This window comes from Zootoca vivipara, chromosome 15 (assembly GCF_965207765.1).
Source record: "Zootoca vivipara chromosome 15, rZooViv2.hap1.1, whole genome shotgun sequence".
NCBI lineage: Eukaryota > Metazoa > Chordata > Lepidosauria > Squamata > Lacertidae > Zootoca > Zootoca vivipara.
The window spans coordinates 3,032,412-3,048,763 of NC_142598.1; the positions used below are offsets into that span (position 1 = coordinate 3,032,412).

Here is a 16,352-nt window from a genome sequence, read left to right on the forward strand (position 1 = left end):
CACTGCTAATTTATATGGCTTCATTGATGTGACCTTTTCCAGAAGGACAGCCGTATTAGCCTGTTGCAGCAAAAACACAATCTACTTGCAGAGCTGTCAAGATCCACAAATTTTCCACAGCTTTCAAGTGGGAACACGGAACTGCCTTGCACCAGGTCAGCTGCCTAACACTGATGGATCTAGCTCAAGGCTGTCCACTGACTGGCAGTGCCTCTCCAGGGTTCCAGGCAGGGGTTTCCCTGGCCCAACCTGGAGGTGCCTTTGGGGACTGAAGCTTAGATGTTTTGTATACAAGGCAAATGCTCCGTTACTGAGCCAGGACCTCTGCCCTCACACACAAACATACACAATATTATTCACCACATTTTTTGTTCTTGCTTAAATCTGTTTCCTGTAAAATGCTGCAAAGTATTGTTTTCAACCCTCTGGGTCTTTTCAACAATATTTATAGTGGTACCGCGACTTACGCAGACGATCCGTTCCACGGCCGTCTTCGTGGGTTGAAGTCTTTGGTTGTCAAAGCGCCCATCCTGCGCATGCGCCAACCATGTGGCGCTTCTGCACAGGGCACGCGCGGCAAAAAGACTTCTGGGTTGTCGACTTCGGAAGTCGAGTCATTTGGATGTCGAGGTACCACTGTATAGCAATCAATCAGATTTTATTCGACCATCAGTCAGAAATAAACATTTATCCATACAAAAATTAAAACATCTAAACATCTAAGGAACTTAAAACTTAAACCGACAATAAGAAGTAGGCTATACATTTAGACCCATGTCAATGCTGTCAATTTTGACTTTACGGCGCTTAAGGGCCAGAAAAGAGAAATCTGGCCACCAAGGAGCAGGGGCGTCTTAGCCATAGAGGCTACTGGCGCAAGGTGCCACGGTGGCAAGTTCTGGAGGGCGCCTCCGCCATGCCGCGCTGCGCCTGGAGCCTCCTCCCTGCCGGAGAGGCCGCACAGTTGGCAGAATCCCCGCACGTCAGGCCGCGGTGGACAAGAAGCAGAAGGCGTGCCATGGCGGCGTGGGGGGGGAGCGAGGTGGGCTGCAGAGGGGCCCGAGGGAGAGGTGCTGCCCACCCGGAGGGAAGGGGATCCCCGCACCATGGCACCAGATAACATTAAGACGCCCCCTGCCAAGGAGGCTGTTGTTCCAGTAAACTTGTTCAGCAGAAACAAAACCTGTCGTTCTCTGGCTACAGAGCTAAGTTGGCCTAGGAGTGGAGCTATGAGTTTATGAATTTTGTATAGAATGGGCAGATTAAAAAAATATGTTCAGTTGACTCAACCACTCTCAGGGCACAATGACAAAATCTCTGGGCATATGGGTTTTCAACAATATTGTGAAGCTAAGTTTTGCAAGAGATGATGTATGCTACTACAGCAAAGCAGTACAGTGCATCTTGCAAAATCCTAATTCCAATACAGTGGTACCTCTACTTACGAATAACTCTACTTACAAATGTTTCTACTTACGAATGGAGCTCCGTCCGCCATCTTGGATACTGTTTAGATAGAATTTTTTCTACTTACGAATTTTTAGATAGGGACTTACGAATTTTTTCTCCCAATGCATTCCTATGGGATTCGACTTACATTTTTTTTCGACTTACGAGTGTGCATTCGGAACGCATTAAATTTGTAAGTAGAGGTACCACTGTATAAAATAAAATAAAATTGCAAAATTGCAAATAAAAGCAAGGCTCTTGTCCAGGGGAAATGTAGTCAATGGAACTTAAGCTTGTCCCAGTAAAATCATGCTTCTGTTTCCCTCCCAGCAGTGGACAATAATGAGAAGGACAGGGCAGCAATATGTTGTGTGGCCATGGTTAATTTTCACTAGACATTATTGAGGGGGTGGGGAGAAACTCAACGTGGGGCTCCAGTTTTCTGTCTTAACATCTAGTTCTGTTCTGCTCTCTCTCTCTCTCTCTCTCTCTATATATATATATATATATCCTCTTGCCTTCCATGCATATGCTCAAACCTTCCTCAGTTTTTCTTTCTGTCCTTTCACTACCTCTTACTGTTATGATACAAATTATCCAGAAAGGTAACAGTTGAGAACTTGTGTTTAGTAGGTATAAAACAGGAAGATGGTTACAATCTATTTCTGATGGGTGAGAGTAGAACTTTAGGGAAAAGCATTTATGTGACATTCCAATGCATTTCTGCAGGCAAAACTAATTCTATGTCAATACCTTCTGGTAGGAAACAGCCAGGAAACATCTACTACACAACAGGGCCCTGGAATGTCAGGCATGAGAGAAGAAAACCAAGTAGGGTAGTAGCCAGGTACAGGAATAGGTGTCAACAGGTTCAGGTAAGACAAGCACTATTTGGTCCACATAAAATTGTCAGGAAGCTTTTGAGCCCAGTTTAAAAATCAAGTACCATGGCTGAGGGATGGAGAAAGGGGTAAATTGGACAGGTCAAAGTCTGTGAATGTTAGCAGCATTTCTGTCAAAATTGGAAACAAGAAGTCAAAAAGTTAATGTTTGAGAGACACCTTTGCTCTTTTAAATCCTCACTTTTCATAATTCCATTATTCCTTCCACCAATCAAAAGGCAGAAAGCAGTATTTGTTGGCAAAAGTACTCTTCACAGCTCACAGGGGACCTTTTGCTGGAAGAAGGAGCCTGCAAACACAGACAACATGGTCATTGATTCTTAATCCAATGCACTCACATTTGGCTTAAGAAAGGAGAGATAAGCAAATTATGAGGAACTATCCTGCCAGTAGAGCATGAGACTCTTAAACTCAGGGTCGTGGTTTTGAGCCCCACATTGAGCAAAAGATTAATGCATTCATGACGTACTAGATGACCCTCATGGTCCCTTCCAAGCCTATGATTCTAAAAAGATGTTTATAAGTGCCAGTTGGCTGGCAAGCCAACTGGACCAGATTTAACCTGCATATCATTCGTTGTGTGTTCCCACTTTCCCCCTTACAGTGGAGGAGGACTTTTACAATGAATTTTTCTTCCTACTTGCTCCAGTAGGCAGGGCTACACAAGTTAGACTTGGGATAACCTTCCAGTGTGGGAGTGTGCCTCTGCTCAGTTCTGGTCTTCCTGAGCTCAAAGTGACAAAATGTTGACAGAGCTCTACCAAACTTTCTATATAAAAAACCCCCTCTCTTTTCAATTGGCAGGAGGCTATTTAGGGTGGGGGGAGAGAGGTGGGAAAGAAGAAGAAGAAGAGTTTGGATTTGATATCCCGCTTTATCACTACCCAAAGGAGTCTCAAAGCAGCTAACATTCTCCTTTCCCTTCCTCCCCCACAACAAACACTCCATGAGGTGAGTGGAGATGAGAGACTTCAGAGAAGTGTGACTGGCCCAAGGTCACCCAGCAGCTGCATGTGGAGGAGCGGAGACACAAACCCAGTTCCCCAGATTACAAGTCTACCGCTCTTAACCACTACACCACACTGGCTCTAAGAGGAAGCTTAGATGTTCACAAACAGGCTACTGCAAAGCTGTCAATCATATAACAAGTGTAGCAGCAGCAGCAGCAGCAGCAGCTATGTGTTTAATAAAATATTTAATTCTTGCATTGTGAAAAATGAACATTCAGGTGAAAAGTGACAAACATGAATTGCAAAAAACTAGAGCTTACAGAACAAAACAGACTTCAGATATGAAATCAGCACGTTGAAATTAGGTTAGAACAACTGCAGGTGTCAATGCAACAAACATTTTGTTCCCCAGTGAAATCCCTACAACCCAAGTTTTGCTGATAGATCTGGCAGATTCTTATTAAGGTCCTAGCACAGGGGTAGGCACACAGCCTTCCACCAAGAGAGTCCATAGTGGACAACTAAAAAAAACAGTTTAAAGCAACCTTCTAAAACAGTTTAAAATTCCTAAAAGCAATTAACTACACTCAAACTAACATCATAACAGAGTTGCTAGGGACAGAATTTTCAGCCATCAATTGCCCAAGTAAACAAGAATCATTTTAAATACTGTATATCCTAAAAGTTCACAGTGAAGGGGACTAATGCACCTCCTTTGGGAGGGCATTCCACTTTTTTTAAAATTGCAGGGCACTTGGAAGAGTGACGATATTCCAGTGCTAACATATAACCACACTTGTACAACTGGCAATTGCAGACACAACATGTCATAAAAAAGCAAGTTGAACCAGAATTTTCTTGGATAGTTTCTCTTCACAAGCATCCTGTGCCATGGTTCCACAGTCACAACCTTCATTCCCCAGTCCTTCTGAAGCAATCATGATGAGTAAGCTGCTTATTCTCTAGCGATCCTCAACAGTGGTGATTTGGCCTCTGATGGCTATGGCACATAGGAGGTTATGGTGGCAGCATCCAAGTGTTTGATTATGAAGGGATATAGATGCCTAAGAGGAAGCAAAAGATGAGAGAATTACCCAAGGGGGGCGGGGTTGGAAAGATCCCAGCATTCCATTACCTTGTTTGGCCAGCTCAGCAGCAGCTGCAAGGGCTTCATGAACTGTAACACATGCTTCAATAACTGTAACCTTGTCACCATCGCTCTGATGTACAACCTATAAAAGACACAGACAAGAAGCACCCAATCTGCAGAAAATGACTGGCCAGCTAACATAATAAAACAATAACCTATAGCAACCTTTGGCCCTCCAGATATTGCTTGACTACAACTTCCATAATGTCTAACAATTGGCCATGCTGGCCAGGAAGTTGGAGTCCAAAATACAAATGGCTCATTCAGGCTACTGCTGTTCTTTAGTGGAAAGTAAGAGGCCCATGTGAACTAAGAAAATGGAGGAGGCCAGTTCAGCATCAGACATCACCCTCAAAAACGGTGCTGTGAGAGCAATCTGCACTTTATTCTTATACTACAGTAGATACTACTATCCTGTAGATACTGAACAACAACAACAAAAAATGAATTATGCACACATGTGCACAAAGCTGGGTTACCAAGATGATACCGTATTTTTTGCTCCACAGGAATCACCTGACCATAGGACGCACCTAGTTTTTAGAGGAAGAAAACAAGAAAAATATATATCTTGCTTTCTTGAATTTTCCTAGGCATAGCAGCTAACTCCTAGAGGCCTAGGTGCATTTGCCCCCCCCCTTAAATATTTGAGGAAACTTCTTTTGCAAAGGGGGAAAGCTCCATTTTTTAAAGGACCAGCTCAAAGTTGTACAACTTTTTTTGCAAATGGGAAAAGCCCCATTGGGGGGGGGGGTCAGCTCACAGTTGTGCATCTTTTTTGCAAAGGGGGAAAGCTCCATTTTTGAGGATCAGCTCAAAGTTGTTGAGTTTCCTTGCAAAGGGAAAAATCCTGTTTTTATGGGGTTCAACTCACAGTTCTGCAGCCTCTCTAGGAAAGGAAAGTGACCCATTTCTACAGGTTACAGACAGATAATCTAATCAGCCAATCACATGTCTCCCTCTGCAGACAACAATTGAGGCCTAGGCAAGGGGCCGGGCGGGCCAGGAAGGGTGCTAGCTCCCTTATCTCCCTCCCCAATCTCTTGCAATCAGCTGCTGAGCGGGTTCCTTTCAACACTCTCCCTCTTGTTAGCCTTTAGCTCTCTCTCTCTCTCTCTCTCTCTCTCTCTCTCTCTCTCTCTCTCTCTCTCTCTCTCTCTCTTTTTTTTTTTAAAAAAGCATGATCTGCCTTTAGCCCCATGGCAATTTGGCAGCAGGGACCACACATTCACTCCATAAAGTAAAGTGAACAGTGCGTCTTATGGAGCGAAAAATACGGTGAATCGTAAGTGGTTATCAATATAAACCTTTTCACTTGCTTCAATAGCAAAATGTCCTGGTGCTGCAAATCTCTGCTTCCTAGGGTGATTTTCAGCAGAAACCCAACGCAAATTTTGAGAAAGCAAAACATGTACTGTAATTGAATTTAATGAACTCAAGTCACATACAGTAGTTTCTGTTTCTCACCACCACCACCACCAAACCCTCATGTATGATACCTACTTCAATATCTGCCTGAAGACAGTCTCTCTATTATTCTGGTGGAGCTAGACTTTATGTCTGCAGCTGGAAACTGGTGAAACATGACTTCTAGGCAGCTTTACTTGGGAACAGCTTATAGCTGTGCAATACCTCAGGTCTATTTTAGCAACTTCGTGGCTATATTGCCAGCTAATATCAGTCCTCTGCCATCTAGTGGTAGATACATGTATGACTCAATGATGCAAGTACTGTACTTAGGTACTTTTTTTGGGCATGACATATCAGAAATTTTGGCCTTTGTCCAAAGACACTGATTTATGTTATAACCTTGGCTGTAGTATATAGGTCATAATGACAACCAATTAGTCTGGACCTAGCATTCACAAAGTTCTTTGGGCACTTCATATTATCTGTTAACATTCCAAATCTGCCACATTCCAAGTATTTTATGTAATCAGAGTGATGTACAAGCATTGTTGCGGCAAGGATTCATTGAGAGCAAACTCACCATGTGTTGGTTCAGTTCACAATCTTTTCCAACCTCCATGAGTGTAATTAATTAAAAGTCTAGTTTTGTTCCAGTACCTCCTCCTTAAATTGAATCTCTGTGGGGGGAATAAGTGAACACACAGCATCCTTCACATAAGTAAAACACCTGGCTGTAGTATAATAAAGAAACACTACCACAAACAGGCCTACCTAGTGTTGTCAACAGGGAGAGATGAAACTTTTAAACATAAGTCACATTACCTAGTTCACATCTTCAGGGAGGGAGTATGTCACAGGTGGAATAACCAATACAGCCCCCTCTGCCTTTCTTAACACCTGAGGAGGCAGAATTTCAGATATTTGGGGCCTCCGATAATTAGGACTTTATCCTTCTACCCTTAGTGGTCACAGAACTTGGCAAACCACTTTGACTGTTTGGGGTTGAGGTGCTGGCTCATCACCCTTCACACCCACCTCTAAATGTTCTCCAATACATCTATTTGCTTAATATACCGTATATGCTACCCCTACTCAAAGGAGGTCTTACCATGAGGCAAATGAGGTGTTTGCCTCAGGCAGAAAGCTGAAGGTCATACAATTCTTACACAGAAAGTGCAATGCACCAGGAAATTCTCTTGTGGAAAAGTCTCGTTGGCAGAGATCTTGGGTTGATTAGTGGGAAGGGGAAACTGCATTATATGAAGTCAGGTGTGCGGAATCTGTTGTACACCAGATGTTGTTGGATTACAACTGCCATCACCCCTGACCATTGGCCGTGCTGACTGTGGGAGCTGATGGAAGTTGGAGTCCACAACATCTGAAAGGCCACTGGTGCACCATGCCTATATCAAGAGGATTGAACTTGTTCACATTTCAATCACAAACAGTGGCATTGTGTCCTTTATTGGCACCCAGGGAACAGATGGTTCATGGGGCCAGGCTGCACTGCCTGCCCGCCCACCCACGCAGGGGGAGCCCAGCCGATCAACACAGCCCTTGGCAGATGCATTCTCCCAGCACTGGCCAGCAAGCCATTCAGCAAGGGGAGGCCAGGACAGGCTGGGCTCCGGGGCCCAGAGACCCCTGGCGACAGGCATGGTGGGGATCCTTGCATGGAGGCTACCTGGCTCACACCCCCTCAAAATCATGCACTCAGCCCCCCCTCCGGTCTTCCCCACAGTGTTCCTGATCACAATAATTTTTCTGGCAGGAGGGGTAAATTCTAGAATATGTTATTATGCTTAATAATAATAATAATAATAATAATAATAATAATAATTTATTATTTATACCCCGCCCATCTGGCTGGGTTTCCCCAGCCACTCTGGGTGGCTTCCAACAGAAAAATAACATAAAATAATCTATTAAACATTAAAAGCTTCCCTAAACAGGGCTGCCTTCAGATGTCTTCTAAAAATCTGGTACAGTGGTACCTCGCAAGATGAAAATAATTTGTTCCGCGGGTTGTGCCGTCTTGCGAAAATTTTTGTTTTGCGGAAACAAACGGCAGGCGGCAAAAAAAAAAAGTCTTGCAAGACGTGGCCATAGAAAGCTTCGTCCTGCGAGGCAACAAAGAATCGCTAGACGCTTTCGTCTAGCAAGTTTTTCGTTGCGCAAGGCATTTGTTTTGTGAGGTACCACTGTAGTTGTTTTTCTCTTTGACATCTGATGGGAGGGCGTTCCACAGGACGGGCGCCACTACCAAGAAGGCCCTCTGCCTGGTTCCCTGTAACTTGGCTTTTTGCAACGAGGGAACCACCAGAAGGCCCTTGGCGCTGGACCCCAGTGTCTGGGCAGAACGATGGGGATGGAGACGCTCCTTCAGGTATACTGGACCAAGGGCATTTAGGGCTTTAAAGGTCAGCACCAACACTTTGAATTGTGCTCGGAAACATACTGAGAACCAATGTAGATCTTTCAAGACCAGTGTTATGTGGTCTCAGCGGCCGCTCCCAGTCACCAGTCTAGCTGCCGCATTCTGGATTAGTTGTAGTTTCTGGGTCACCTTCAAAGGTAGCCCCACATAGAGCGCATTGCAGTAGTCCAAGCAAGAGATAACTAGAGCATGCACCACTCTGGCGAGACAGTCCGCAGGCAGGTAGGGTCTCAGCCTGCGTACCAGATGGAGCTGATAGACAGCTGCCCTGGACACAGAATTGACCTGCGCCTCCATGGACAGCTGTGAGTCCAAAATGACTCCCAGGCTGTGCACCTGGTCCTTCAGGGGCACAGTTACCCCATTCAGGACCAGGGAGTCCTCCACACCTGCCCGCCTCCTGTCCCCCACAAACACTACTTCTGACTTGTCAGGATTCAACCTCAATCTGTTAGTCTTTCAATGTGTTTGTTTGTAAGCTTTTTGATACTTAAAAAATTGGATGGGAAATGTCTAAAATATTCAGTAATTAAGGATAATGATGATGACGACCATGACAATGTTGATAAAGACTTGGAGTAATGGAGAGGAAGGTGGAAAGCAAAATAATTGTGGTAAACCTTTTGCACAGTGTCCCTTGCATAGTGTCTCATGGGGCCCTTAGCTTGGGTCCAGGAAGAGATAGAATAATAGAATCGTAGAGTTGGAAGGGACCAAAGGATCATCTAGTCCAACCCCCTGCAATGCAGGAATCTCAGCTAAAGCATCTGTGGCAGATGACCATCCAACCTCTGCTTTAAAACCTCCAAGGAAGGAGAGTCCACAAGAGAGACCATTCCACTGTGGAACAGCTCTTACTGTCAGAATGTTTTTCCGCATGTTTAGTTGGAATTTCATTTATTGTATGAATTGCTCTTTGATGCACATGCCTGTCTCCACAGAGCACCCATGGTGGATCTCTATAATTCAACCAAGGGAGAATCCTTTCAGCAAGCAGAAGACTCTGCCAGTTCAGTGAGTGACCAAAAGATACAGCCTGATTTCCCCCGGGGCATGTGGCTCTCTTGGGGAGACTATTAAAAGCCCCAGCCCATGTTCCAAACATTAACTGCCCACTAACTGTGGTTATTGGTTCCAGGAGCTGCACCTGCCATGGCTTTAGGGGAGAAAACATGATGTCACTGTGTGATAATTTGATGTCAGGGAACTCTCTTTGTGAAGGACCTTTGCACAGACACCCATGACAGGAGAAGTCAAGAAACATTCCTCTCTCATGCCTTACCAATGCAGTCAGCAGGGACCAAAGGAAGATTTGCCCCTCAAGTCCTGCTCACTCACTAAACTTGGGTCCCTTCCCAATGCCAGTGAAGAATCAGTGCCTAATCCCCTTGTGGGAAGAGGCAGGTAGTAAGGGTGGAAGATGGTTAACAGAGCTCAAGGCTATAATTTCAATAGAAATTGTGATGTTAGTCCTGCTTAGCTTGAATCAAGGAGTCAGCAAGTGTTGGTGGTGAACATCCTGAGTGACAGTTTAGCCTACAAGGAGTGCTTGCCAAGTCAACTATCTCTTGCTCAGAACCCCAGTCCTTCATCCCAAGTGACTGGAGCAGTATCATATACATTCAAATATTATTGCCCAATTTATTTTTAATTGTATTGTTAAATTTATGATTAAAATTGTAAATGGTAGCAGTCCTTAGAGGAAGCACAGCAGAGTGCTTTGTGGGATAGACAAAAAGATCAGTGATGGCCATGGCAGAATGCATTCTAGGAGAAGTATAATTCAGTGTCTTGTGGTGTAGCTAGTGGGGACCCAGCATGAATTCAGGGATAGCTGATGTCATTGGCTCTTTCTCTGATCATCTTCCCACCTCGTCCCTGTGGTAGGTGGAGACCCCTCGGCCCCGCAGTGTCTCTGTTGTTTCTACCTCTTCCCAAGTAAGCAGCCGCAACCCAAAGGATGTCCTACGCCATCGCATATTCCACTTATCTGAGATGCTGCGGGTGGAGAAAGCCAATCGGGATGACAATACCTCATGCTATGTGGAGTTGGTGGGGAAGGCTGACCGGGAGAAAGCACCTTCCATCCGGCAGGCCTTTGAACGTATCAACCAGCGCTCCTCAGCCAATATTGCCCAACTAGAACAGCGTCTGCAGGACTCCTGGGCTCAGCTGAAGAAGTTGGAACAGAGGATTTTTACAGGCCAGGACAGCAGCAGCAGTGCCACTCCTGCCCAGCAGCAGCTCACCACTCCCAGGAACAGCATATCCCACCAGCCATCCTTCAGCATACCCAGAAACCGCACTACAGAAACTTGCACGGTTGAGGAACTCCTTCCTTCCATCTCGGAGAGCAAAGAAAACAGGTCTGTTCAAGAGGCTTCCTCAAAGCAAATCCTTGAGGAAGAGATCAAGCGGAGGGTTCAAGAGTTGAAAGCTCAGCTGCTTGATCTTAGAGAAGATCACAAAGTCCTGGAGGATGAGTGGCACAAACTGGATGAGTCATGGAAGGCTGACAAACAACAGATGATGGAACTGCTGCAGGAGGAGAAGAAGAGGTGGGCACCCACATTACTGAGGGCAGTTGGCTCCAGTATCCCATCTCCTGACACCCCAATCTCAGGTTTGATGTTTCCTGGTCTCCTGTCTCCTTGTGCCCCTGCTCAGTCTCACAGGTTCAGAGCCTGTGGCTCAAGATCTTCAATGCTCTGCTGTCAGTGCCAGAATCTAGTGTTGTGTGCCAAGGCCCCATGACTCCACAGTTCCCTAGGGAAATGACACAAGACAACAGCATATTAGGTTTTTGCCTTGAATATGGCCACAACTTTATTGGTTACACTAAAGAATGGTTTGGCATAAGCATTGGGTAAAGCCGTTGCTATTCCACTCCAGTGCATCTGCTGGAAGTGTTTCAAAGGATAAATCACATCTTGGGGGGGGGAATGCCCTATGACCTATATCAAATAGAGGTACCCCCCACATGGCCGCCTTTGGAAGAGTGGTGAGGCCCCTGCCCCTGCCTGGGTGTCAGACAGAACCATTCCTCCTGAATCCTTTTAACAGGATACCCTTTCCCAAAGGGGGCAGGCAGAGGCTACAACCTTCCCCGTAACCAAGATCTAGGCTTACCCAGTGCCTAACTGCCTTACAAAGTTGTGATTTGCTATGAGATAGGTGAAATCCAGATGGCGAGTGCCAATTTGCCAAATGGAAAAATTCCTGCCCGGCCCTGAATATGGCAACCAGCTTGGTCCATAGCAAGGTGAAAGCACAAGTAAAAGCAATCAAATTAAGGGACGGGGATCCAATGAAAAAGGCAGGGGTGACTTCTGGGCAGGCCGCAATTTAATGCCCCCTGGGAGCGGGCCCAAGCATCCCCATTGGATGGTTGAGCCCACCACCAGGGGAACGCCCATGCAAGGACTGCTGGTATTGGCCAATAGCTGGGAGCCGGGCGATTGAGCCTGCCATTCACTGGATCATTTGCATGGTCGGAAGCCTGGCTGCAACACTTCCCACCAAGGAATGTGATCAGACTTTTATTACTGGATACAATGGCTTTTTGAACTGTGTGCCACACTCCCTCTTCCATCTGCATTAACACCAGGGCCAACACATTGTTGGGCACCTGCGGAGGTCCACACTCCTGCAGGTGGCCCACTGCCCACTCTCTGGAGCACCCTGCTGATGCTCCTCCTAGTTATTTCTGCGTGTGCATCTTGTCCTTTCCAAACATGCCAGCAGCGACAAGAGTGAGGTGATGGAGAAGCAACCTCCATTTCCCTTGTGCTCTTCCTCTGGGTAGTTGCGTGGATTGGAAACAGAGGGAGAGGGCAAAGAACTGGACAGTGATGCTTTGGAGAAGAGTGCGTTGAGTGTGAATTGGCCCCCACAAAAAAACTGGAACTAGCACTGATTCACACAGAGGCACAGAAGCAAACTCCTCCCCCCCCCCCGCCCCATAGCTTACACCTATACCATGGTACAGGATCTAGCTTGCCTATTCCTTCTGATCTCCATGCTTTTTCTGCTGCATTTACATTACATGGGAACCAAGGTCCCAATTTTCTTGTACAGTAATGAGGAAAAGGGAAGAGCTATCATGTCCTTAGAAATGAAGGAATTCTGAGTGTCTTCAGTTCAAAGAAGAGAGACTTAGCCTTCACACAAGGGCACACAAAATTGGCACATTTTTAGAGCAATGGACATTCTGAAAGCACATTAATGGCAGTTGATGCAAATGTGCTTATTTTCCTCCAAGGTTAAGCTCTGGGTGGGGAAAATGTTCTGCAAGTCTAAAGCAGAAACAATATTGTTTGGTTGTGCCAGTGATGTCAAAAAAGTTTTTTTAAAAAAAATAAGGCAATGAACAAACTGGTTATGCAACACTTTTTTAAAAAATAGAAAAGTAGACAATCCATCTAATGCATAGGATTGAGGGGCAAGGCTGATGGCTAAGCTAGCATTTGATTTGCTAGTAAACACATCTGTCATTTCAAATAGAATGGCAGTGTTATAGAAGAGTTTGCTTTGATAACCGCCCCGTCCCCCCTGACAATTCCACTTCAGCAGTGAGCAACCTGCCTGGTAATTTTTCTATACTCTATAGAATACTTGGCACAACAGCAAATTCAACACAGCCAGGATCACATTTCCCCCAGTATCAATCCTTGGGGTCAAACTATTCTGGTAACATGCTCACGTGGGGCCTGCTCTTCATGGACACCCAGAAGTGTTTATTCTCACTCTTCTTTGGTTCAGTGCCCTAATATTTACCCCACACTACTTGGTGTCCTTGAGTCTGCTGGGTAATCATGGCCATCTCTCTTTCACTGAAAAGAAGGTTTTTTCACCAAGAACTCTGGTCAGAAATTTCAATGTTAGGAATAAATCCTACTCGTGAGTTACAGTCAAATAAGGTATGTATTCTGGTAAGACTAACAGTCTTGAACAGAACAAATGAATACAAACAAGAAATGAGCTTCAAGTTCACTAGAGTATATATAGTTTAAAATAAATGTTACAACTTAGAAAATAATGGTACATTACAGTGTAAAGACACAAAAGCTATCAACTAATAATATCCGTAACTATCAATCTGATTACAAAAGTGTTCAAAAGGGTCGTTTTATTTATAAAACTTTTGGAATCGGACTGATATTTACGGATATTACAGTATTAGTTGATAGCTTTTGTGTCTTTACACTGTAATGTATTATTTTATCATCATTATTTTATCATTTCTTGTTTGTATTCATTTGTTATGTTCAAGACTATTAGTCTTACCAGAATACATACCTTATTTGACTGTAACTTGCGAGTAGGATTTATTCCTAACATTGAAATTTCTGGCCAGAGTTCTTGGTGAAAAAAACCTTCTTTTCGGTGTATCTGCAATTAGAACTCCAATTTATATAACGTCTCTCTTTCACTGCTCACCTGTGTCTTGTCACTGGAAGTGTCAAATGAGGGAACAGAGCCAACTTGATCATAATCCATTTACCAGCAGTGCTTTAAGCTCAGGCTGTAATAAGATCAGCCAGCTGGCTTGGGGTGTGTGTACAAAGAGGGAAGTGAGGGATAAAGGACCAGACTGCAGAACTCCACTCCGCCCACCTTGACTGTGCCACCCTTCTCCAGGTACTACCATCTCGAAGTACAGGTGAATGATGTGATACAGATAAATCTCAATGAGATCACCAACCTCAAACATGACCTGGCATGCACCGAGGAGAAAATGGTCTATCAGTCTTATGAGAGGTCCCGGGACATCTGGGTAAGGAGCTCCCATGTCTAGGAGCCCAAGATGTATGCATGGTACTATTATGAAGGGCAGTGAGTAGGACAGTGGAGTGATCCTCATGTTACTGGCCATGACAGAATGTGTGGATGCAGAGGCAATGAGGAATATGCCCTCTATCACATTATGGGGTAGGCCATCACAGTCAGTAGTGTGTTTCCAGAGGGATGTCATGTCATATTGCCTATGTCAAAGTAAAATGCTAGAAAGCTCAGAGGATTCAGGTCAATATTAATTGTATAGCTTAGAATATTGGAGGGTGGGGTGGCATTGACCTTTTTGTAGAGTGATACCCAAGGTGGGTTGGGATGCGGGTGGCACTGTGGGTTAAACCACAGTCTAGGGCTTGCCGATCAGAAGGTCGGCGGTTCGAATCCCCGCAACGGGGTGAGCTCCCATTGTTTGGTCCCAGCTCCTGCCAACCTAGCAGTTCGAAAGCACATCAAGTGTAAGTAAATAAATAGGAACCGCTGCAGCGGGAAGGTAAACGGTGTTTCCGTGTGCTGCTCTGGTTTGCCAGAAGTGGCTTTGTCGTGCTGGCCACTTGACCTGGAAGCTGTATGCCGGCTCCCTCAGCCAATAATGTGAGATGAGCGTGCAACCCCAGAGTCGGTCATGACTGGACCTAATGGTCAGGGGTCCCTTTACCTTTACCTACCCAAGGTGGGGGTTTGGGCGGGTGGGTGTGTACCGATTCAAGCTATAGTAGCTGGCCAGTGGATGGTTTTATTACCCATATGCTGATATGTTCCTTAATGGCAAGTATTTCAGTTGCATATACTGTATTGTAACACCATTAACACATGAACTATGGGACCTATAACAAAATTATACAGTGGGGAATGCTCCCATTCAGGATGTTCCATTCCAGTCCCCTTCCCAATCACAGGAGCCAACTCCTAGGGGCTGTGGGGGCTTTGGCTCCCACAATAAAATATTTGAGGGGGCTGGGCTCCCACAAAGTTGATGGGCATTCCCATTCAAATGGTGTGCATGCACTGCATCATGTGATTGATTATGCAGGGTGGGGCTTACCTGGGCCCCCACAATATTTTATTCAAGTTTGCGCCCCTATTCCCAATTATTTTCTGTTTCCCATCTCTCAATAAGCACGCTATTGCTACAGAATGTGCTTGAACTCCATTGGGCTGTTTTGCCCCCCTCCCCAATTTATGTCCACCGAATATTTTTGTGTACTACTTCTCCCTGAGCTTTCTGATGCCTCCCTTTCGTATGAGTATTGTGCCCTTTGCCTACCTAAGAACTGGCACTTGGCAAACTGAGATTGCTAATGGGATATAAGATAGGACCATCAAAGAACAGCATTATAATGTAAGAATTGCACATTCCAGGTGAGAAATAAGGGTGTGGGAACCCAAACAGGTTTAGCTGAGGGAAAGACCAGCCATTGTGGGGACAGGTGGTCTAGAACCTGATCTGATCTGGACCTCATACCTTCTTCTTGTACCCCTGCCAGGAGGTGCTGGACTCCTACCAGACCCGGCTGGCCAAACTCGAAATGCAGCAGCAAACCCAGCAACAGGAGGCAATGGAGCTACCCCAGGCCAGTGTGTATAAACTTTATGGACAACTCATGAACCTGCTGCTGACCATTGCCACCATTCTCTTGGTGTGTGTTTCCACTATTTCAGCCTGTTCTCTTCCTCTCCTGCGCACTCGCTGGCGTGCCCTGACCACTCTGCTTGTGATCATCATCATAAGCGCTGCCTGGAAGTACTTCCCTGTCATTCATCAACAGGAATGGAGAACATGGCTTCCCTCCGCTTGGTAGCCAGAGAACAAAATGGCACACAAATTTCTTTATCCATCCTGATGCTCTCCGACACTCCCTACTCCCAATGCTTATTTAACTACTTGTTTGTTTGTTTATTAATTAAAAATTAACAGCCTATTCCCCTGTGCTTTCTCACATGCCTATTTCTCCCTGTGGCTATGCCAAGCTATATGTGATAGTTAATTGAAAGTCATTCCAGGTGACAAGCCTAACTCTAGGTTGCAACAACCAAGATGAGTGGTGGTATCCATGCTAAGCAAGGTGATTCAGTAGGAAGTGGGGAGAGAGCTAGGACACACACATGTTCTGAAGGCTAACTTGAGTATGAAAGAAAAACAAATGAAACTTGTTCTGAGGTAGAAAAACCTAATTGCATCTTATTAACACCCTAATTAACAAAAGGCACTCTCCATGGCAGTGCTTTTCATATTCAGCTCCTGTTCATGTCAATAGAATTTA

The 16,352-nt window shown here is 45.2% G+C and overlaps 1 protein-coding gene across 1 annotated transcript; it reads left to right on the forward strand.

Moving 5' to 3' along the window:
• Positions 1 to 4,192: 4,192 nt before the first annotated feature.
• On the forward strand, positions 4,193 to 16,005 carry TEX28 (testis expressed 28). Its single transcript, XM_088658802.1, has 5 exons — positions 4,193 to 4,247; positions 9,242 to 9,312; positions 10,186 to 10,856; positions 13,939 to 14,074; positions 15,576 to 16,005. Exons 1-5 carry the CDS (start codon positions 4,193 to 4,195, stop codon positions 15,888 to 15,890), a joined length of 1,248 nt encoding a protein of 415 aa, XP_088514928.1. The 3' UTR covers positions 15,891 to 16,005.
• Positions 16,006 to 16,352: the final 347 nt, after the last annotated feature.

Coding starts and splice junctions, on each gene's coding strand:
- TEX28 (XM_088658802.1), top strand. CDS start 4,193: ATGGTTCCACAGTCACAACCTTCATTCCCCAGTCCTTCTGAAGCAATC. Junction 10,857..13,938: donor CTGCAGGAGGAGAAGAAGAG/GTGGGCACCCAC, acceptor ACCCTTCTCCAG/GTACTACCATCTCGAAGTAC. Junction 14,075..15,575: donor AGAGGTCCCGGGACATCTGG/GTAAGGAGCTCC, acceptor TACCCCTGCCAG/GAGGTGCTGGACTCCTACCA.